Source organism: Ptychodera flava, chromosome 15 (genome assembly GCF_041260155.1).
Source record: "Ptychodera flava strain L36383 chromosome 15, AS_Pfla_20210202, whole genome shotgun sequence".
Taxonomy (NCBI): Eukaryota; Metazoa; Hemichordata; class Enteropneusta; family Ptychoderidae; genus Ptychodera; species Ptychodera flava.
This window is the reverse complement of record NC_091942.1, coordinates 10,164,155-10,189,323: the sequence shown is the minus strand read 5'-3', so window position 1 is coordinate 10,189,323 and position 25,169 is coordinate 10,164,155. Positions and strand designations below refer to the sequence as shown.

General features: G+C 38.9%; 1 protein-coding gene across 1 annotated transcript; it reads right to left on the bottom strand.

Moving 5' to 3' along the window:
• Window positions 1-20,135, bottom strand: LOC139151119 (mitochondrial glycine transporter B-like). The gene is made up of 9 exons (XM_070723673.1): window positions 19,715-20,135; window positions 18,043-18,243; window positions 14,782-14,852; window positions 13,024-13,129; window positions 10,405-10,474; window positions 4,829-4,927; window positions 3,902-4,068; window positions 2,699-2,791; window positions 1-2,295 (listed from the first exon to the last, which is right to left on the bottom strand). The coding sequence occupies exons 1-9, from the start codon at window positions 19,799-19,801 to the stop codon at window positions 2,269-2,271; spliced, it is 921 nt and encodes a 306-aa protein (XP_070579774.1). The 5' UTR covers window positions 19,802-20,135; the 3' UTR covers window positions 1-2,268.
• Between the last annotated feature and the right edge of the window lie 5,034 nt (window positions 20,136-25,169).

Here is a 25,169-nt window from a genome sequence, read left to right as displayed (position 1 = left end):
TTATACATTGGCTGAGTTAAGTTTATTGTACGTTTGTGGTTCAGGAAATAAAAATACAACATTGTTTATTGAATCTGTTACAGAAATACTTAAGCAGAGGTTTACTTTTTTCATAGCAGCACTACATCATGGCAAGGTAATGAGTAGACAACCATCAGAAACCTCATAGGTCATTGAATGAATTATCAAGCATTTAATTTGAACTGTTTCTTTCACCCAGAGATGGCATTCTGCCCTGAAGTAAAATGCAGGTGTAATTTTCAGAAAACTGCAGCATCTTTGTTTTTTAAATCCTCAGAAAATTATCTTTGAAATGCAAGACATTGACTTTCTTAACGTGCTTTGCTTCACATTAGAAAGGCCATCTTGGCCTTTGACACACTTCATTCTAACGCCTCCAATACAAAACTTTACCACACCTCCCCCCTCCTACCCCTTCACTAAGAAAATGCTTCCCATTTTTGCATCAGATTTCTCTCTTCCATGAAATAAAATAAGTAAAATAACATCTGGAATTGAATTCCACATAAAATGAGGAGATAAACCAACACACTGGCAATTCATTGAAAAATGTAAACTGGGAGAAAGATATTTAAAATGAAGAACCTATCATAAGTTGACTTCTGCACACACTATCTGAAGGCTTCAACATAGGTGACGATAATTGAAATTCGCAAATACCACATTCACAAAAACTTCCAAATTAGATGATTTCTTTCATTTTTAGAGGCACCTTTTATAAAGGGACTGTAGCTGCAATATTGTGAATTTTCTCATCATTTTTGCTCTGTAGAGCAAATACATCGTCCTCCCCAAAGCATGTTGATAGACAAGATATTCATTTAGTTAGGCGATGTTTGTATACAACCTGCAGTCTTCTTGTTGATATGCGAGTTCTCTTCTGAACTAAGATTCAGTTGCAGACACTGGAGTTGGACATTAGACGATAAAAGTGGAAGTTGAATGCAAGTTATTTTCAACATGACTTTAAACTTGGAACAACAAACTGTATTATGCAGACGGAACAAAGATACAGATGAATACATCATAAGGTGGCAAGACTGAAGATTAGTGGACACAGAGAAATTTTGTTTGAATTGTTAGTAATATAGGGAGTCCACCCACACCATTAGTATTATTTAGAGCCCCCTAAGAAAACCCCTTTTAGTTTGCAAACAAAGGCGTGTCCACTGATCGTCAATCATCCCCATAAGGGTGATGTTAATGAAGTTTTAAATTTGCATGGTATGACTACTGAGATAGGTCATCATTTTCATGGGAAATTCTTCAATATCTGTTGTCAGATCATCACCGTTTATATGTCTTTGTTAGGAATTTCACAATAACTTCATAGTATATGAGGTTTTGACACTTCTTAATTCAGATAAATTCTTCATTTTCAGTGACTTTTTCCCAGTTGACAACTCTGGTCTGCCCATTACGCATTCTTCACTCCTTTCTGAGTAAACTATTTATCGGCAGTACCACTCTCTTGTGGAGCTACAGTATATGACACATATATAAAACAGCTGCACATTTGGGGTAAGTCCACAAGGTTGTAAGAAAAATATGATTTGAAAGAGGAACATGAATATCTGGTAGACAATGTAACACAATCAGAGTATGGGATGTATCATACCAGTACACAGTCAATACCGGTATATTCAATCTAAAACTGGATAAACTTTGTGAGGTAACATGTTGTCATGATTTTTTTAATTTCCTCATAGATGACGGAGTTATCTGTGATTATATTCATGTTTGTGCGTTGGCATCTCTCCGTAACAGTGTCACAATACAGATGCCGTGATTCACGATTGTTCTATTTTAAAGTCAAGCAGCGACACTAAAGAGTTCTCCTTGAACATAATGGCATAAATGCAGCATAGTAATTTCATAAAGCTAAAAAAACTGAAGCTCAGTCAAGTCTTCAAATTTACTCCACCGCACATATTGTCCTGAACACGTAACGGTGAAAGGAAAACAGTATTGCTGAAATTCACCCATGTCAGTCACATGGGACTTTGTCCAAACACGTAGGTATTTATATCGTAACAGCTACATCAATTAATACAGTACTCTCACTGATATTTACATGGTAACGCATATCCAAAGTGTTTGAGACGATCCATCATGCTTAGGTGTTGCATCACCAGATATGTCCATTGTGTTGATAACACTGGCCTACGTTTTTCTCAGGGACTGTAGATAATGTCTTGGACAATTCTGATTATACAAGTTACACTGGTCATCAGATTCTTGTCCAGGTCACTTCAGGCCAAACATCTTCATTGCCTGCAACAAATCAGGGTATAGAAATTCTGATCTGGCAAAACAATATGGTAAATTAGGCAAGCATGTCTTCCCTTGTCCATAGATTTCACGTGCATTGCGAATACTATACAGTAGGATGAAGTGACCTGCCTATGTTTTTGACTATGTACATAATTTTCCATGTTTACGCTACGGTCAATGGTTTTCAAATAACAGTACAAGTTCTCCAGTTCTAGGTTTGTGGTTGTTTTGCTTTTCAAATGTGACACTGGTCAACTTTACATGCAGACTGCCCTATACAAATATACTTTGAAACTTGATTTGGCTCAGTACAGACAGAAAGTGCTATATGGGCATCCCTGGTTATAGAAAATTAGTATCAAAGAGATACAATGGGATCTTACACTCTTCACCATAGACTTACCTGTTCATAGACCGTCCACGCCATGGCAGCCATCAGGGTCCTTCTCAAACACCTCGGCACCATACCTCGAAACAGACCCTTTGGGCCATGCATCTGGAAACAAGGGAATGGCAAATATTAATGAAGACATGCTTGTTGAATTGTGGGTCTAATTTTCTCTATAGCAGTATTTTCTTATCTTTAAAGTGCCTTTTATGACATGTGAATATTTACATATCCCCTATGATAATATTGATTCCAGTTTTTTTGCTAATGTTTGAAAACACTGGTAAATGGCAAGAAAAGTTTGGTAACATATTTGCCATTGCTTCAAATGTTTGAGCATATCAATGGGAACTATTGACATTTATCAGCTTTCAAACTCTTGCACAAGCACTAAGAAAAGGGCTGACATTATTCTCTCATTAAGATGCAAAAATAAATTTTGGTCTGCATTTTTTACCTTTTGGAAATTACACAAGAACTACCAAAATACAGCTTAATAAATGAATGCTAGCATTACTATGAACACTAAAAGATGTTTATTCACGGTTCACACGACAAGGTCGAACAATTGCTGTGCATGCAATACTGACAAAATTTGTGTATGTATCTTTTACATGTAATGGCTCTCGGGTACGGAGCTCTGAAGAAGATGAAGAGCTGACTTCAGTTTTGCTTATATTCATCAAAAGGAAACACTACAGCCTGAAAGTTTCAGGTGAAACAGAATAGCAATTGATTACAGTGTTATTGTGAGCCATTCTAACACTAACAGAATGCTGACAAATATTTCATCAAAATATAAGAATACATCAGCTTTTATCCTCAGCTACTGGATTGTCAGCATTCTCCTATTCAAGGTTCGACGACACAGGCTTGAATCCGAAGTAATTCAAAGGCACTGCAGGAAATTTTGCAAGTTGAAGATGAGATGAAAAATGCTAGACAACTTTGAGGAAGGACCATTCACTCATGGGGGGACAGTGGTAGTCAGAATATTGGGATATACAATTTTTTCCCTTCAAAAATTTGAATTTCTTTTAAGTAGCAAGAAGCATATCACTTTGTCCTTTTTGCTTTCCTGTTTCATGAATACTATTTTGTAAAGGCAACAAGTCTCATGATTCTTTCAAATGATGTCCCTCAAGGACATACTTTTCTAACTTTGACCTCCCCCATCAAGATCTAATGGCCCATTCCTGACACAGACTTGCTCACTACCTGAATGATTGCTTTGGTGGCATGGATGGTTCCTCTGTATTTTGAAGGGTAGAGCTGCATGTGGGTTTTGACGACGTCAGCTGGCTGTGTGAGACCTGATGCCAAGATGCCGGCAACAATGCCACAGCCAAAATGTACCAACGGAATTGCACGATTTGAAAATTGGTCTGTTGAGTCAAAAAAAGAAATTTTGGAATATGTGAGAAATTCCTTAAAACTAACAGGACTGGATGACACCAAATGAAGAGATGCGTGGATGAAACCGAAACAGAAAATTGGGAGGACACACTTTCTAGTGTCCTACTAAATATCATGGTCATTTTTGTCGGATTCACACCTTGTGATACTGTGCAAAAATATCAAGGTCCCAGCCAGTACAAGTGGAAGTACGTAGGTGTAAATATTGACATATGACAGAGACAGTTGGTAATATTATCACGACACCAATGCCCTTATATGGTCTCAAGCAACATTTGTATTCTTCTTCTTGAGAACACCTTATTAAGATTCCTGTTTTTCCTGCACAGCAAAACTCAAGACTGACTCGCAGCGTGTTTGCAAGGTTATATCTGATTGGTCGATTGTCACTATTCACAGCCACTTAGGGAGTCTATTTGTATTGTTTTCATTATATTGGTAAGATTCAGCCACCCAATTGGATAACAGCTTCGAAATCGCTGCGAGTCGCACAGCAAAACTCAAGACAAAGGCACTCAATGATAAAGCAGTTAGATCAAGCTACATACAAACATTCTGACGCTTTTTGTGAAACTTTTGAAATGAAGAAAGTGGCACACATGGATTGATCCATCTACCCCTGGATTCTTGAGGGTTCACGGGAACCATATGTGAACTATGGACTCACACGGGGACACACTGTATGGGTAAAACATCACAATTTGAAAGAAAGACACATTTTGCTGTTACCTGGAGTGACAAGCTTTTTCGTCTGGAGATAAAACATAAGATAGAGGCCTGAAAACGGTACATCTCTCAACAGAGTGGCTGTCATTCCACTGTAGAGACCTGTCAATGTACAAAATGGTATTGTATGACATTGAGCTACAAACCTGCTGCCTTTTCGTGTTAATAATTGAATACCTGTACAAAATCAAGCACACAGGGTATCCTTCATGTCATGTGTGGTATGTATTGCATCGGCAGGTTTTTCAGTATCCTGTGGATTGTGTCAACAGATTAGAGACTTTTTTTTACTACAACATGAATAGTCATAACAGTCATGACTAAATGGCTCTGTTTAGTATGATGGTATACAATGGAAAAACACAGCCTGTCTAAGTTATTTACGGCATCTTGCGTTATTATTCAGCTCTTTCCCTTTCCCAAGACAGTTACGGTACTCATCTCAAAGTCTTCTTCCCACTGTAAATAAAACATTGCAGACAGCCTTTGAATTTCATTGACGGTTACAAATTTTACCGTCACTTTTGGTGAAGAAAAGACTACACCACTGTATTCCCAAGAGAGGTACAGGATTCTTGTCCTGTTAGGGAGGAGGTCATTTTCAAACAGGCGGTACCTCGCGCGGAGTCCGCGGTGTCCCTCTTACCCTGCCGGGACGTGAGGTAAAGCAGTTAGCGCCTTTTACAGTTATGCTCAACGGAAAGTAGACGATGAGATTAAATGATACCTTACTCAATTACTAATTTACATCAGACACTTTATTTCTAAAACTACACTAGTACCTCACAATATTGCTTGCGAGCGGCAAGTTCTCAAAGACAAGAATAACAAATACCAGACCTAAATGATTCCTTAACATAACAGTCGCTTGCCTGCTTCTCTGCCGACATGAGTGCCTTATCTCTTTCCACTGGTTTATTGCCGTAATCTTATACCACGATACTAATTACACAGCGACAAAAAGACAACTGTAGTTCTTGCTGAAATGTCGGCAGAGAAGCAGGCAAGCGACTGTTATGTTAAGGAATCATTTAGGTCTGGTATTTGTTATTCTTGTCTTTGAGAACTTGCCGCTCGCAAGCAATATTGTGAGGTACTAGTGTAGTTTTAGAAATAAAGTGTCTGATGTAAATTAGTAATTGAGTAAGGTATCATTTAATCTCATCGTCTACTTTCCGTTGAGCATAACTGTAATGAGTTCGCATGCATAAATTGTCCCGCGGAAAACCGCACCGTTTGGCACGTCATTAAAGCTTGTGACGTAGTCTTCTGATCTTGCCGACAGTAACGCCGATGTGTGACAAGTCAAGCGAAAGAGCAAGGACTCGCACACGGTCATCTGACAGTGTTCAACTTGTCATATCAGTATTATGGCTTTTACGGGGTCTGAAGAGGTCGACCGCAATTTAGGTTGAGTGACATTAGTGTCTATTGTTGAACGAATCAGATTGCATGCCCTCCTGGGATCCTACAACGGTCATCTGGCGCTTCCTAAAACGCGTTCTTAAATTAGAAATCGCGCTCGGGACTTTTCAATACGTACTGTCTGTCGAAGCGACCTAGAAAAATTGCAACAAACACGCACACAAAAATGTGCAAAAAAAACTTCTGCAACAATGTAGCATTGCATGTACAGATATGGTGATCCAAGGGCATGCGGAAGTCTTTAATGTAAATATTTTCGGTTCCACCAATAATGTGTACGCCGATTGGAAAGATGCACGCAGTTTTAAAACTGTACTATTTCCCGACTGTAACATCGGGCAGTTGATCATATTTCTAAAATAAAAATGACATCACTGATCACAAAGAAACGTGATGTTGAAAAGAAAGAGACCATGGTATAACTTGACGTAAAAATGCTGGTAATGTAAGTATGTTTTCTTTCTTACAGCTAAAGGTCTATTTGTTGAACAATATTTAAGTTCTGAAGCAATAATAAAACTACAGCTTACATTAAAAATTTTCCCCAGTGCGAAACTTTACGTCATGGTTTTAGTAATGCATAAGCTTACCAACTTTATTATGTTATAAACAAGGTAGACAAACATTGGTTATTTATTTGAACACCCGAGATCGTAGCATCTTTTTCCCTTTCAAAAATTTGAACACAGAAGCTTGTTTGGGTGGTGAGGAACATGTTGTGATAGAAGTATGGTCCCAAGAAAATTTCTCAGAATCGGGAGCGTGCGACGTGGTATAAAAAAAAAAGACATGCACGAACTTTGAACTTTGAATGTACGTTCCTTCGATCCGACAACTCAGCTTCCCGACCCCGATCCCGTTCGATCTGTTTATGTTTCTACACATCCCGATGTTATTCAAAGATTCACGGGGTTGTATTTAGATGCCACTCGAAGTAATTATGTAATCAGTTTTCTGTGATCCCGTCAAATAAACCGTAGGTGCTCTGTGTGTTGCTTCACGATGCCGATGTGTTGCACTTGCAACAAAAAGAGAGAGAGAAAACCCCGATATCCGGATCAGCCAGCGATCTACAACAAATGTTAAAATGACAATTTCGCAGCTTAAACTTCATCGAAACTTAGCGACATATTTTATTTGGCACGAGACTAGATGCGAACAGACGGTTTTTGACTACGTGTGACGGCGACATCGGGGTTGGGAAATATTTCCGCTGCAATTCCGAGGTCAAGACAGGACAACCCCAGATCTCCTCTGGTTGGTCGTAAGATCCGAAAATATCGCGACAAATATTGGTTATTTTGACTATCTGCTGATGTTATTTGACGGTAGTGTAATTATTAAATGTTGTAGTGCTGTACTGTTATGGTAGCGACGTCATTTTTTTTAACTTATCAGATACATGGCTGAACTATTAAACCGTGGATATGTGTCCTCATAGATTTTGCCGTCGAGCTTCGCGAAAACCTGCCCACTTTGTGCATTTGCTTTTAAATTAGACAAGTTCTTGTCTCGTTTATTCGGTAAGTTTAACTGGAATTTGGGCCGCGTTATAACCGTTTCAACATCTGGTGATGCTGGCTCGTTGTGGCGGTCGTTTCAACTCTGTCTTTTTTTCTGGTTCAACACACAGGCCTCGCGAGGCACTGCATCATCAGGGGACATGTGAAATCGACTTTTCTCTGTTGAACGTGAGACTGACTGCGGAGAGGGCGTTGAACTCGTCAACCCTGCAACACTAATTTGTATCACTGATGTCTACAATACTACGCACGAAGTCTGCATTAGTGCATTGCCAGTGTTTAGAAGCGACATACGTTGAATAGTCTCAATTAATCAATTGTAGCCTACATTCTGTTTAAACGCCCCGAGTCTTTGGATACTGCCTTCATGACAGTCAAAATACTGTGAATGCTTCAGCATCATTCCTCAGAAAAAAAATGAATGAAACCTTACAATGATTATCATCTTTGCGTTCAGCCGACTACCCCCCCCCCCCCCCCCCCCCCCCCCCCGGCGTTGTCAGGTGGCCTGTCTTCTTCAGCATATTTATTGTTTGACAATGTAACACTTTCATTTGTTTTTTGTTCAAAACGGGATAAACGCCGGTCACACCTATAACATCGTTAACAGTTTGTCAAATATCAAATGTGTGGAAGCAACTTTATTGACTTCCACACTCAGTGCGTCACTCTCCCTTTTTAGCGGACGCGTGGGTCCGTCAAACAGCGTACGATCTGATGAATGAGAGTTTTCGGTTCTTTCTTTCCGATTTTCCAAAGACACGTAGACTTTCTCTTCCGTGTTTGAGCGAAACAAACGTCGGCTTCATTCGGAAATGGTCGGCTATTCGTGGGCGTATTGTTAGTCCTATGGTAAGCTATACCCGACGTGAACGTCGGAATAATTCGGACTGTAGTCGGGAAAGCAAGGTTACCGGTTGACCTCGAGAGCGATTCCCAGTATACACTTTCGCTGATAGCGGTACAAGTACTACACTGATAGCAACAGGTTCACCGATATCGCGATTGCATTGTCTGAACTGTTCGTGCCAGGGCAGTTATTGTTGTTCAGTGAGACGCGTCGGCAGCATGTTGCGATAGTTGTGCGGGACCCTTCGTTGATACTTCAAATTTCGTCACCATTTGTCGTAATATATCAACTAAAACAAGTCCCGTTCCGTTGTTATCAGAATATTTAGCTTGCCTTATGTCTGATCGAGAGGAAGCGTGCAAACAATACACTTCCTTTGGTCGTAAGATAGTCTAGAAGGCCGTGTTCGGGCCCACTATTTCAGACAGAATAAATATGTATCGGAGCGTATTTGCGAGGGAATCTAAAAAAACGCACATAGGATTCAGAAACGACCAGGAGCAGAAAGACATCGAAAATAAATCACTACATAGACGGTGAAGCGTTATTCAACATGATGAAATCAAATGCAAGTTCAGGGAGATCGGACACAGAAAAGCCCTTAAATTGCTTGAAACCTTCGGAAATTCCGCAAATATAGAAATCGGGAGCATGTCAGCGTTCGAATTTTGCCCTAATAATGACATTACCCTGAAAACTGACGTTAAATACTTGTCATAGGCAAAGCATACGTATTAAACATGTTTGTCTACTGTTGACATCAGTCAGCTGGCAGCATTACAGCATGAGCGATCATGATTTTGATCAGTTTGCCACTGCGGCATTTTGCAGAGCTTGTCAAATTTTATGCATAGAATCAGTAAATTATTTGAATTGCTCTCGACCAGATCCGTAAATAAATTTCAAGGCAGTCACGCTAGCTGGTATGTTAAATTTCTTAATCATACTTGGAAAACTACGATGCAAACAACGTAAAAAACACTAATTTCCAATTAGAAAATAAAATATTTCGAGGTTATTTTTGTAAAACACATTTTTCTGTTTGCTCAACGTTTAAAACCTGGAGCATACCTACCTTGTTCTGTAAAATCTTGAATACAGAGCTTCAATCCATTGTTTTGCTTCAGTTAATATTTTATTGAAAATTTTATTTAACACTTGATTGAGCATTTCCGTGAAATGTGGTGGGTAATATATGATCAGTTACGATAGTAATTTCTAGGCGAAAATGATAGATGGCAGTAAAAATTGCTACAAGTTTTCAACCCTTTGACCTTTGATCTTTTGTTTTGAAATTTGAGACCGTTCGACGAGTGTTGAACGTCTGCGGCTAAAAATAACCAGCACGTCCCTCCAAGTATCGCGCAAAGAAGGAAAAAAATCACTACCTCCATGGTAAACTGCAGCACAGCCGTCACCCCTCCCAGCTTTTTAATTCCCGCGGACTTACCGCGGACGTTTTAATGCCGCGAGATACCTCGATCATTAGAGGAAAAGGGACTAAAATAAAGGTGTGAATGGCCCAACTCCAGCCTGCGGTAATGAGTTCGTCATGAATATTCACGGCACCTGAGGTGCGGTAATCACCGAGGTAAACGTATGAGCGGGATACCCCGGAATCCGCGCGAGGTACCGCCTGTTTGAAAATGACCTCCTCCCTTACCTGTATTTACATGTATCATGTTATGTTGACACTCACTGAGTTGTAGATGTAGTTTGTGGGGATTGTCATACATGCATATTTTGTAGATGTCAAGAAATCACAGATTTCAACACCTTACCTCTGGCACCTTCATGAGTGTAAATGTGCTTGATGGCTCCAGTGACGCCCTTGTAGTTGAAACGGCCGCTCTATGATTTGAAAAAAAGAGACAGGTCGTTTAGATGGGAAAGGAAAATTGAATATTGCATGATTCCAGGACAGTGTGAGGAGCGCTCACAACAAAGTAATGACTGGTCATACTTGCCTAGAGTAGAATTCATAAATTATATCATTGCATCATTGGTACTAATAAATTCTCAAACACTGAACTTCATCTAGAGGTATGACTCTTTTGTTTAGAAGCCAAGCTGATATGAACAGCATTCATCTCACACTTTCCCAAATTGACAGGAAAACCTACAAGTTGCTCATTTTTTAAAAACTTTACTCATTAGAATAAACTTCAAAACAGATTCTCACTAAAAATCTTGCTGAAAGATTATGCTTGCTAGCTACCTCTGTCACTTCATATGTTGCAGTGTAAAGTTACAAAGTGACAATTCGTCACAAAAACTCAGCCTAAAAAAGGCAAAACACAGTAATAAAAATGACAGCTATTTCTAAGCTATCATTGAATAAACCCTCAAAGACAAATTATCACATCAACTAAGTTTTGTACTGTCTGTTTGACAACATGAGCAAGAATGAAGACAATTCCATAGTTCACAAGTTCAAATCAATGTTTGTAATTGTACCAGACAACATGATACAAAATGATGGTGTATGAATGTGTAGGACTTCTTGTGCACAAATCAGCATACGGTACTCTCTAGCTGACAACAATTCTGATATCTTCGAGTCTGCCAATTTAGGAATTTTTTGCATTTTTCTTTGCATCTGCAGAAGCTCTAAATGTGATAATTCCTGAGATCAAGGCCAACTCTATCCAGTCAGAGTCACATCAGTTTGGCTTTTAGAGGGTGCACTGGCACAAATGACACCAAATGACGGAGTATAAATCTGTGAAACTTTTTTGTTAATACATCCCTCTTTAAAGTGCCACTGCCATTTTTGTAACATCTGTCATGCAATTATTTTAATACTTACTAACGGTTAATGTTTGACCTTTCACTTGTGTGGGGGATCTTGTAAAATTGATGAAAAAGTGGTGTTTTTTACAGAGCATTTGAATTTCAAAGGCCCAGTGAACCTTAAAGCTCCCATAGCTGTGAATTTTATGCATTATTTTCATGATTTCATGTTCAAACCAAACTTGGTTTGTGTAAATGTGCTAACTGAAGGACATGTATAGAAGTATCACTGTTCGCTGATTTGGACCATGCCTACGCGTTTTCACAAGTTAAATAAAATAATAAAAACGTGCTGCACTCATGAAATGGGGCCCCAATGGAAAAGTACAAAAATGCAGTATTTCTTGTACGTACACATCTTGATCATAAAAGAAACAAGTGTGATGCCATTAACTTGAATGCAAAACACATGAATTTACGTGCTGCTTTTGATATCTATGACAGTGTTATACACTTTTTCAGTTTCTAATGGGTCTTATTCAAAGAAAACTCTTGGAAAACGGAGGATATTTTGAGACCCGTTTATTACACATTCGCAGCTACTGGGGCTTTAATGGTCAAAAGTTTCCTTCATCAGTAGCACCCTTGTACTCTGAGCTGGGGAGTATGGACATGCTTTAAACGGAGTGGCTCATCTGGTCTGCTGCTGCCTGACTTTCTTTTGGTAAACATTGCCTCTATCCAGAAATTGTTGATGAATGTTGAGCAGATGTGAAGCAAATTCAGCATTTGATGCATGTTCATAGTTCACCAGGTTTGTAGCCATCCAATCACTGTGAGACTTTGCCAAATAAACTTGTGCCTCCCTTTGTTTATACGAAGCTGCTTTGGGATGGGACGACCCCATCTGCCTTTAAAGCCGCACTTTTCAATCCCAGGTTCTCGCATTAGTGGAGTTCTCCTCCCAGTCAAACACATGGCCAGTATGATGTTTGATTTCTATAACATTAATTACACAAACTGATCTCAACCTTTTGTCACATTTTGCTAATCCTGCAAACAGAGTTTATGCAAGCTTTTGATTGACGGTCGGTTCAAATCGCCAACGGTCATTGATTCCCCACCACAAACGCTCAAATTTCCTAAAAAATGTCTTCCAGTCGCGTTAAACTTTGAATACAACCACAGAGTTCGATCGGCAGCAACTTCACGCTGACCGCTTGGCAGTCTGTCTGTGTTTTTGCGGCCGGGGAAAACTAAAAAGTGGCATTTTCTAGAGCTGTGTCCCGCGTGTTGCCTGTTTGGTGTCCACTTACACAGTGAACGCAGCCATACCTTGACGTCCTTTTAAAGGGAGACTCTGCCTTTAACCTGTGAGCTTACATTGCGCTACAGAGTAGTAGCATGCACCTTGTTTCTTGTGGACTCCCTAGACTAGTATAAATTAGAGCTATAAACACACCCTTGAGTGTGTCCACAATCGGAACACTGGATTTTGAAGGTCATGCCTTCAAGCTGTCTTTTTTTCCTCCTATTTTGCACAATTTGTCCATAATTTCAAGGTAAATATTGATTGTTGGCATCAAAATAAGATGTGAAAATTATTACAAACACAATGCTGCTATATTTCCACACAGATGTAGAAATTGAAGTAGATGTTTCCTTACCTCATACCTGGTCTTGACCACGGTGATGGGTAGCAGTGCCAGACCAGCTACACACCTTGAACCTGCACCCAGACACACTGCTTGCAATGGTGTAGGGTCAGTGTACCTGTTGATACATATACAGAGTAGGAGTTAAAGATCAGCATCAGGCATATCTAATGCAATATTAAGCCAAAATAAACAAAACTTATCTAACCGACACAAATTCCATCCATAAACAATGATTTTGACATATTCAGTATTTGCTGACAAATTGTTTTTTGTAGATTACGTTCAGACTACCAGGGTCTTGTCCAAACTGAATAAATCTGGACAAGCACCAGACAAGGGAACAGATTTAGTTTTCATTCAGATTTGATTGCAATGTAAAAATAGAGTGGTATAAATTCAGTCCTTGAGACCTCTGATATAAAAATGTTTATACTGTTCCATGCATTTTTAAAAAGTTTTTATGCACAAGAAGGACTAATAACTAAAGACCACCAATTGCCATTTTTACCATCTAAAACGACTTCAAATTGTCATGACTGAGTGTAGCTGACAGAATTGAGTTCTGTCAGTGGTGGAGAATGAACCAGTGCAGAGCAAGGCCTTGCCAAAATCAACTGTGACAGTGTGTCAACTTGGACCAGGTCTCGTGTTAAGTGTTCACACATGCAAATTCAGTCCGACTCACATTTTACACAGGATCTAGGCGCCCCCACCCCCTTTCAACTAGAACAAAATGTCCAACCCTAGTCTGGCGCTGAATGTCCACATTGGTTACACTATGTCAGCATAAAAATTAGCCCCACTTAGGATTCAGAACCAGCCATAATTTTGAAGTGTAAACTACACCTATGGACTCCACATAAAATATGAAAACTCCGTTGGTGTGTGTAAGCATTTGTTTTACTAAGGCCACAACACACACTTCTAACAACTTGATTTTTTGATCAGCTGATATACAGCTATGCATCATGACATAAATTCAAGGTCTTACAAGTAATGTAACCTTCATATTGAGTTTGCATGAAATAATATGACTTTGACAACACTTGTGTCATGTTAATAATTGGCAAGGTCACATCCTTGCTTGAAAAGCAATGAAATTTTGTCAATGAAATGATAACAAGGTATAACCCACATGCAGACAAAACAAGAAAATTGAACTTTAAATTTCCAAACTGTGCATGAGTAAAATATGGTACATTCTTATACCATACTAGAGTGTGATATATAGAAGGGACTGATATTTCTGTGTATGGCATATTTTGTTCTATTATGTACTGATATTTGGCATGTATTGACACCATTATTGCATGCATGTATTTCTTTTAATTCAGATATAGTTGAATCTTGCTACAAACAACTGTCAATTACAGTCTAATACAACTGCAAATTGCTCTATGTTGGGCAGTGTCCCAACATTTACGTGCAATGCAGGTAAAAACCCCAACCAAGTGACTAAACTTGACAATAAATGACATATTGACACAATAGTAAGTCAGTACGGAGCTGGAGATCCTGGTTATCTTGGCAGCCTGCAAAATGTGAGTACATGGAATATTAAAATGCACCTGCACTGCCGATCAACTATCATCATCTTCCAGTGACTTTTTAAGGTTGCAATTCACTCTTCAATAAACACTCAACATGCAAGTGCTTGATTATTCTACAGTTTCCTTCTTTGTGGTAGTTGTACAGTTTGGAAAATAAAACTGAGTAAACAAATGAAATAAATAACTAAACAAGACACACCGAATTGTAAAAACTTACCCTGTTGCGGTCTTCAACCAGTAGAGAGAGCAGAAGTACATGCCAACTCCAGGCACACACCTGACGATGGACTGATGGAAAAAATATATAAAATATCTTAAATGACTCTGTATTGTTACTAGCATCTCTTCCGTTACAACTTTGTGAAGTTGCAAATCCAAATAGCTGATACTTTCACAAAGAAACTAAGATGACTTCTTGTAACTTCAAAAACTGACAGGCTTTGTAACCAACCAAAAAAGCAAACCAAATATTTTGCACTTAATGTAATGGTACTGGTTGAAAAAAAAGACATTCATTGAGTTTTTTTATGATTATAAACTGCAGTACCAGGCATGCTGCAGCTAGGCTGTGTACTTCAAGACAAAACATTAAACTCATGACAGGGACAACTTTTGTGTATTGCTTTATTGAAATGCATATGAGAGACAAGCATTCAGTGGTTTCTTTAAAAGGTTATATAATGGAGTGTAACGTCATGAATGTTTCTCATACTGTTCAAAATGATACTAATGTATACCTTTCATTAATCAAGAAGTGCTAAACATGATAGATTCTCTTGAATCTGAGATGAGGCTACTGCAGTCACTCAACAGACTTTTTTAAAGTCAAGTGACGGAAAATTGGAATAAAATTAAAATAGCTAAAAAGACTGTCTGTTACACAAGCTATCAGGTCAAATTATAGTAACGATTGCTGAATTGAACTGTGTAGTGTCAAGAGAAATCACTCAGTAAAATTTACATTTTCCTAACTGTCTTCAAAAAGTCAATTCAAACAATGGCTTTTTATGGGAAATTATTGACATTGGGTTTTGTCAGACATGACCTGATACCAGCATGTGACCCTTAACAGGAAGAAGATTAATACAATGCCAATTTCAAAAGATAAGATACTGGCTAATGGAATGTGAAACTTTTTTTATAAAGGAATCCCTGTGTACAGAGGTTATTTCAGATACCGACAGAATATACTGGGGGGGAACTAAATGTTTCATTTAGCATTGAGTGATTCCTTTTTATAATTTGCATGAATGTATTTTGAATGAATTTACTTCTGTTCACAAGTAACTGTGTCCTCTGCCTTTGTGAGACTTCTTTTAAAACCAGATGTTCAGAATCTTGTGTATATGAGGGAACAAGATAAATGAAACAGGATTTTCAAAAGTATGATCTGGTCATTGTTAAAAGGTCAGGAAAATGTTTATCAATAGCAACCAATGGTAAACTATAGTCAGCTGACATCACCTTTGTACAGTTAGGGATTTTAGGTCACTGACATTCGTGTTGAACGTACGCGTTCAATGCAGGTCTAGTCTGAACTTTCGTGTTAATTCTTAAATAGACCAAATAATCAGAGAAAGTGAAACTGTAGTGTTGAAGATTATTATTTTAACTTCATTTTGGAAAATTTTCACTTTTGTACTGCGATAAATGGCAAAGCAGCACGACTACAAACTCACGCGTACCGGCGATTTTGGCGTCCATTATGAGTGTTGTGCCGTGATCTCAAATGTCCCGCGAAAGAGATCGAATATATACCTCTTTGATAGGCTCTCCGCATGACTTATTCCGATCGCATCACTATTTTTTAGGGGTGGTACGAAAGACGAGATCATGGGCTTCATTTTGAGGGGGCGAACGTTAAAATCGGACGAGAAAAACTCAATCAATGATCAAACTTTGTGTTTTGTTTGTGGTTTTTTTGAAAGAAAATCTTGATTTCCTTATACGTTCGGCCCAAAAATTAATTTTATGATAAATAATAATTGTAATTTTGCAATAATTACGAGTCTTACGATGCGAAAAATGATGCTTAAGGCCCTTTTTAGCGAGTATGGTTTCACCCCAACTTTACATCCGGGCACTCCCAGGAATCACATACAAGTAATCAGCGCTTCGCCGCATGTTCTGTGTTAGGAGATCTAAGCTGAGTTCCGACGTTCACGATTTTGCAGCTAGATTTGTCTGATTTCTTATTAAACGCAAGGATCTAGAGATATATTTATATACTTTACCCTTTCAAACGTTATCTTGTTCGAAGTAGTTTGATTTCCGGGTGATATTTTTCGATAGACACTGAGAAGTTGTCAAGCCAGCACTGGTGTGTAGGCATACGCACGTGCACCGCACTTTGACGATACTATACTGAAATTTTAGTTTCGATCTTTACATGTAGTTCCCGAGAAGGGGACTATTTTGGTTCTCTCTGAAGAAAAAGGCCGTAGATTATTAATTTGTTCTTTCCTCATTGATGGTGTTCCGGACTTTGGAAAAGTTGGTTTTCATACTGGTTTGTATTTTGTATTTCAAGGGTCTATGGTATTTCCGGGGCAGCGTAATTTTGCATCCAGTTTAATGCAGTTGTTCATACTATAAATGCGTGTTGCTGTTTTACAGCAAAGAAAAAGGGTTGAGAACAAAGTTTTTTTTGACAATTTGGAAAAGACCTGTAATTGTTAAACTTAAAATCTACATTAATCAGACATATTTCATAATCATTTAATAAAAGTTGTAATCACACACAAAAAAAATTTTAAAAAATTCTGAAGTTCAAATTAAAAAAAAATATAAAAAATATTTTGTTAAATTTAAATCACGTTCTACAATGTCACAGGTATCATTTGATTGTTTACAGGTATTGTTATTTGTTTACCTTGTAAACATAAATCTAAATAACTTTTTTTCATATATATGCAAAGTAATATATGATGGAATATGATTATCATATTTCTGTTGATGTTCACAATACATAATGCATACAGTGATCAATGTCACAGGTATCATTTGATTGTTTACAGGTATTGTTTATTTGTTTACCTTGTAAACAGCATTCTAAATAATATTTTTCATTTATAAAAATTAAAAACCATTGAACATTTCATCAGCAATATCCACAACAAATTTCATCAATTTTCAATAGGAAATGCTTGAGTTATTGCAAAAAGCACTAGAAATTGCAATTCTAGTTTCCTCAAACAATGTTCAATATGGGGTCACCTGGTTGTAATGAAAACTACAGGTGTCTACCATGGCATAATTTCTAAATAGGAAGCTGATTTTTTCAAATTCAACAGGACATATCTCTGCACGTACTGAACCAATTTTCATCAAACAAAATGCAATCAATTATTCTTGAAGAGAACTTTCTTTTGATATATAATTTATCATAATTGTAGCTATCTATCAATTTCATGTAAAATCCCCTTTGTACAGCGGTACACCATGTGTGAAAAGCAAACAGCTGCAGCATCATACTTACTGGAACCAGTCCCCTCCACAATGCCAAAATCCTTTCATTTCGTACCACTTTGACAAACGTTGTGACAAGTCCTGTGTTTCCATGGTGGCCGACTTTGATTGGTGCCTGAAGTTTCGTTTTTAGCAGCTCCAGTGGCTGGAACAACACAGTTGAGCAAGTCCCACTGACAGAGCCCGCTATGAATGACTTGAAGACAGGCGACTGTAACAGTAGAGAATGACAAGATGAGAACTTCACACATTTCCCTGTACAACCTGACCATGACCATGGTGCATAAAACAGTCAACTGTATTACCTTGAATTTGATATAATAGTTCTTGTTTCTTGATGGTCATCTATTTATATGTAACCTTTTCACAATCATGGATTGGCCAAACCCATTTTTCTCAGTACTGATTGAACACCTGTTTACAGGTAATAGGGATGAACAGGTTAAGCAGATTAACCTTTTCCAATTTTTGATCGAGTGCCCTATGAACTATTCATTAGAGAAAAACTAATTTATCAGTTGCTGGTTGCTGAATGCGATGACTACCACTGTATTAACTCTTTGAAACAAAGTTAGCTACCAGTTAAAATAGTTTTACTTGACCAAAACCACCCATATGGTTAAGCAAAAGGAAGCCGGTCACTTCGACCCCTGTCCAGGTTTGATGGAAGCAATTCACCCTCTTGTTGCTGGTTGTGGTCAATTGAACCCTCGTACCCCACTTACTTCAACCTTGTCACTCTTTTATACAACATATACTTTCAATATCATGTGACTTTCAGGGAGAAATGATGTTTCTGTGAAGATTTATGCTTGCTCCAGAAACATCCAGCCGTTTTGGTACACAAAATGTACTTTCCCGCAACCAAGCATTTCTTAGTGATAGAACATGCTGATGTCTTATCACTGCCTGTGGCCCCTGGCTGAGCTTGGTCTGAATGGTGTGCTGTGATGCATTCCCGGTATTACTCACTTCTACCAAAGTACTGCACAGGAGTATGATGTTGAGCATCGAACAAAACTGGCAATGCTCTTATTTAGATAATGATACTAGTTTGTCTCCTTAATCCGAAGGAAAAATAGGAGGGAGGCAAAATTGACTAGGGTGGAAGGGTCAAGGCTACCAAAGGAGAAAGGGGTCGAGGTAACCAGAACTGCAGAAGCATCAAAAGTACTCTCAATATTATTTTCTGGCAGCCTATTTCTAGAAGCAAGTTTTACGAACTACGTTTTTAGAGTTAAGTTTCACGAATTACGTTATGTCATGTTGCTCCCCTCGACACTGAAGAAAAAACAAGACCCAAGCTCGTCACTGCCCAGTGCAAAAACGTCTGATTTCATTTATACTGCGCAGCTTTTGTTGTTGCCACACGAGTGACCTCTGTGGCAGGACGTTCACAAGGTCACGGATATTTGGGTCACGAGTCAATGGCCTGAACATGATTGATCGTGCTTTGAAGATCACAATCACATGGCATGTCCCCTACCCTCCTCGGTACGTTAGACTAAGTCTCAATTAAATACGTCAACGCGTTTTGTAAGTACATGAACTAGAGAGTAGGGGAGAGTTCATAAACGCTGTATGATGGTAAAACAGGTGAAGTTTCCTTTTGTTTGCAGTCAGCTGTTTATGAGCGCGCCAGTCCTTGCATGAGTTCATTGTGTTGAAATTTTGTTACTTACGGCAATTATGGAGTCCATCTGGTTCTTACAAGCCAACTTCAGATTGTTGGCGTGTGTCCTGCCCCTAGAATAATATGAACTACACATCAAATTCGTTGACTGGGGAAGAAAATATGTATCGAGATCAGCTGGTTCGCCCTTTGAGTTAGAAGCAATGGTTGTGGCGTTACGCGTTAGCCTCCTATGATGAACAGTAGCCTGTTGAATTTTAGTTTACGTCACAGAATGGTCCAATTTTAGAAACTTGTCACGTCGAGACAATGTGCAATACATTTTTGTCAACGTTATCGAGCATAATTTGGAAAAAACGCGTCTTTGGTCTCACATCATTGCATGTTGCTTACGTTCCTCGTCGTAGCCGCAGCAGACTAGTATCAGTATGGCGCAATCTTGTCAACATGAAGGATGTTGACCGCACAGTACAGTCCAGTCACCTGATTTAATAATTAACATAAAGTGGACCCGGGGAGGGGGGTGTGTGTTTAGATTTACGATATAGCTTACAAACTTTGCGATCCTTCCTCAATTCAGATATATGACTAATACGTTATAATTATTGCTTATGAAGGAAATGGCCTGCGCTTTAGGTCTTCCAAAGGAGGGAATGTAAAGTTTTCATGTGCGCGCTGTATCATGCTTACGCCCTCTATCGTCCAAACGTTGGACCCCAGTACCTGTAGATAATGGTGCAGCCAACGGAGCTATTCATCGAAAAAGCTATTCCGGGAGAATTTTTTTGAAGGCAGGGGAAATTTTAATATTGCTTAGGCAGGAGATATATTTTAGCTGGCATGGAGCAGATTTTAGGGTTTTTTTGTTCGGCAGGGCAGATATCGGTTGATAAAGGGGAAATTAAGGGATTTTTTTACAGGGCAGGGAAAAATCGACAGGTTTTTTCATCACAAGGCAGGGGAGCTTCATATATGCAGGGGAATGATAAACTTTAAAGGGGAATTTTTTCCAGGGCAGGGAAAATCGACAATTTTTTTTTCGCCTCAGGGCAGGAGAGCTTCAAAAATTCACAATGGGGAGGGGAAACAGACAAAACAGTGTGGGGAATGGGTAAAAATGAAGTTTGAGTGCAGGGGGAGGAGGGTAAGTCGAAAAATTTTCAGTTGGAGGGAAAATAATGAACAGCTAATAAATTAGCCTCTGGACTTAAAATTAGTCAGTTCACATTACTTGTCCTGCACAATATATCTTATCATAATAAGGACGCCTTTAAAAGTTAATTGTTCGTTGGCTGCGACTGTAATTAATTGATGGACTAAACATCAGACCGTATTAAGTGGTAGCTGTTGCGTAGACGTGGGGTAACGCCTTAGCCCCAAGCCAGTAACCCAGCTGCTGAGAAAAGCCAGGCGATTGGGAGCCAGTCTAGATTTTCTGTTCTGCAGAAAAAGTTTAATAGTTTACGATATGAAGCTGGACCAAAAATTCGAAAAAATCTTCATTGGCCGTAACCGACCGTTGAAGCATTCTTGATTTTCAAATACGAAAATAATAACTATTCTTATTATCTAATTATTCATACCGACTTCCCGCACTGTTTATACGGGTGGATGCATCAGATCGAGATCTTGCCTTGGAAAACTTTAACCGGCTTTATACCAAGATTTGACACATTTTTCTCACCTCTGGGGGAAATGATAAAAGGATGGAAACATCTCGCTGTCGCCTTTGCTGTAGAAAAAGTTCACATTTGTTCGAAGCGAAGAACAGCAAACTTTCCCCCGAAAACTTCCATATTTTTATCCCAATGCTTTTACATAATTTTGCAAGCAGATTTTCCTCCGGAGCTCACATTAATGATTATCTTTATGTGAGATCTAATAAATTGTTCATAGGAGGGTTTGATCGGGTTACTGACCTGCATTTTAAATTTATTTTCGCATTTCAAAATCGACAGGGTTAGATCAACAACTAGCTTTGCTTTAAAAACATCTTAGGAGGGTTTGATCGGCCATCCGGGTACTTTGGTTCTTACGTCATTGCGTCAGCGCCATGAAAACAAATAGGCCTAATTGAAGTTGGGATTTTTCAACCGAACTCAAAATTTTTCAAGTTTCAACAAACTTAAATGACTGCTTTTTTCACACAATTTCTTTATGATTCGCGCTCTTCTGTATCGTCTGATCTCTGATTGACCTCGCTCACGTACGCGTGTGTTTCACCTGCGACTAGATACATGGGGTATACTATAGTACCATGTATATATTGAGTCCCACACCTACTGGCGGAGTGATGCTGTTACCGCGCGATACATAGAGTTTGTTCAGCAGTCGTACGGATCCTCGTTTTGTTGAGATGCCTACGTGAAAGTTGAAAATAACATCTATTAAAACTTTCGATTTTTCCACATTGTATCACATGAACTGGCCCGAATTCCCACCTGTGTGACGTAGAACAGGACGGATAAGAAATCCAAATTACCCCTGTTGTACGTAATCAACCGGAACTTTTTTCGTGCATGGTACCGTTCATACATGCAGGCGTCGCGACACAGACCGATTTGTTGTGATCGATGCCGTGCTAGCTCTCACGTTATTTTACAAAAAGGTGACCCGATAAATCCAGACATGGAAGCATAAATAGGCATATTTGTCTAATGAAATTTCGAGTCGCTAAAACTATAGCTTTTCCCAAGAATAGAATGGAGATACCGTCGTAACGTCGCGGCTCCAGTCGAGTCGTGTAGGCTCACGTGGACGTCGTACCTGCCGATCTCGGTTGGCGATAAAACCGAAACCTACACCTCAACGTAAGTTCAACTGAATAAATGAGTACAGTATAATCTTCGGGAAAGCGACATAGGAGGCACAAGCATAAAGTCATTTGACTAACAACGATAAATTTCCTTCATCGCACAAAAATTCCGTAAATTCTCGCTCGGAATCAAACTTGCAGCGCGGCGTAAGGCTGTAGCGAAGACATACAAGCTGTCGAGCTGTGTGCAGCGCTGTAGAATCCGATGTACTTTGAAAGTTGACTCAGACAACACTCAAAACAGAGTTTCCTTCAAGTAACAAAAATTAGGCTGTTTTCACGGGCGAGATATGTGTCACTGCAAACATCAAAGTCCATGGGACGAAAACATTGACGACCGAGATCGGGATTGACGAGTTGACACCGCGGCACCGGCAGAGACCGGTGACGGCAGCGTTGTGGGCACAAACATACAATGAGTGTCATCGAACTGAATCTTTCGCGCTTGCAAAGGTCGTAAATTTGAGTGATATTTTGAAAGTCACGGCATCTCTGAGAATAAGAATTACTGTTTCAATCGTGTCGTTGCATTTAATTCATAAATCTATTTATAAATATTCTAAATAACTCTGAATACTAAGGCTATCCGTCGCTAGCACGGTGAAAGCTACGTTCGCCGATGGCCGACTTGCCTTGGCATCGGTACAGCGCGAGACAATGATTGACACGTTCAAGTCACCGAATCCGTACGTCCGGTTGGTGGAGATACCATTCAGTGCACAGGCGTACGGAATGTTTCCTAGATCGTCGTGAAGGGAAGTGACGGACACTGCATGCACCGTGAGGTCGAAGGCCGAACCTCGGTACTGTTATACAGTACCGAGGTTCGGCCTTCGGCCTCACAGTACAGTGTCAGTCACTTCCCATCCGACGACGATCTAGGAAACATTCCGTACGCCTGTGATTCAGTGTAGCAAATTTCAGCTTGATAGGATTTATGAATGAAAGTATCTCCAGGGTGACGGGCCGCTTTACTCTTTAAATGAAAGCAATCCGCGTAAGTAAAACACAAATCGCGACGAAATTCATGCAATTTGTTAGATAATTTTGATCCATCTACGTCAAAAGAAATATAAGAAGACTGTTCATGTGATAAATATATAATCCCATGGTATTTTTCTCTGTTTGACGTCATCGTATACGAGTGTTTTTCGCGGAGCCGCACAACTTCTCGCCTTCGGAATGCGTGTACGTAGCGTCCAACCAATTTATTGAAAATTGAAAATGGAAATCACCTTCAAAATGCAATTTTCATTTGAATGAAATAACAACCAATTTTTAATATTCGTTTTTGCAGACAAAATTTTTATTTTACCGAGTTTTTGGTACGGTTTTCGCGGCCAATCAATTCCCAAAAATATTAAACAGCCTTTTGGCATAGAAAGCAACATTTGAAATGTTTCAAATCGAAAATTATTTTTCATTTTTATCTTCGTTGAAAATAAAAACGATTGAAGGCCCGTTTTAAATAAAGCTTCTGCTATTTCATTATTAATGAAACATAATTCTGTTTCGCCTTCTTTATATTTTGAATCCGAAAAGCAATTTTCATTAAACACAAATTAAGCTTTTATCAATTGATTCTGTTTCATTCATAAGATTTGAAGACACAAGTTCAGGTTTACTTTTATTGAACGTTCCTTGTTTCATATTTTGATTTTAATTCATTTTTTAAAACGATATTGCCATTCTCAACAAAGCATAAAAATAACTTCAAGTCTTCAACTTTATTCTATCTTAACATAACAAAAATGGTATTCCTTCCGATTTTTGTAAAATATAAAATATAGGATAATTTTGACATTTGAAGGAGAACAAAAATGATGAGAATCGAAACTCGTTAATACTAAATCATGTACAACTAATTTAAAATGAATTCGCTGTTCGTTTTGTTACTTGCGAAAATTGAAAATTGAAAATGGTAAGTTTCAACCATTTTCATTTTTTTGAAAATGGTCGAAAAACGACTTACATGTTATTTCAATTTCTTTGCTGTTCCTGGCCCTCTACCGGCCAGTGGGCGAGCAGCGATGCGTGCGAGATTTTCGGCTTCCGTCAACGCAAGAACTGCGGTAAATTAAAATGGAGTTGTCTTCCATAGTCCCTGAAGAGTTTATGCGGCAAATGGTTGTTTTTGAAGGTAAAACACACCGCGAGATAGCATGTACTTTGAAAGACTTGTTTCCTGATCATAATCTGTCAGGATTAAGCGAGAGATCAGTGCGCAGATTTGTGAAATACACGTAGTTAAGCGACACCACACGCCGAACAATGACCAATGATTAATAGTACAACATATACTGTTAACATAACGAGCACTAGCAACGCTCAAAATATGCCCTTAAACAAAAATCCTTATAAGCGTCTAGAAACTCCGGTCGATGCTGGGTTACGTTATAATATGACACCACACACCGGATCGCTATATAGTCAGTCAATAGAGTGGCTAACTCTCTGAACTCTCTCAATAACGAATCTGGCTTCTCCTCCTCGAGGAAGAAGATGACTACATCACACAACCAAGCGGAGGGGATACAAAACAAGAGAGCGACTGATGAAGGACCCCCATTTTTGGTTCCGAAACACCGTTAAGACGAATCACTCAATCAACAAACCGGTTTACCGGGAACCCAGATTAAATGACTAGCGTCTAATTCACGTGCCGCGTGCCAGGGACTCGTGAGAAATT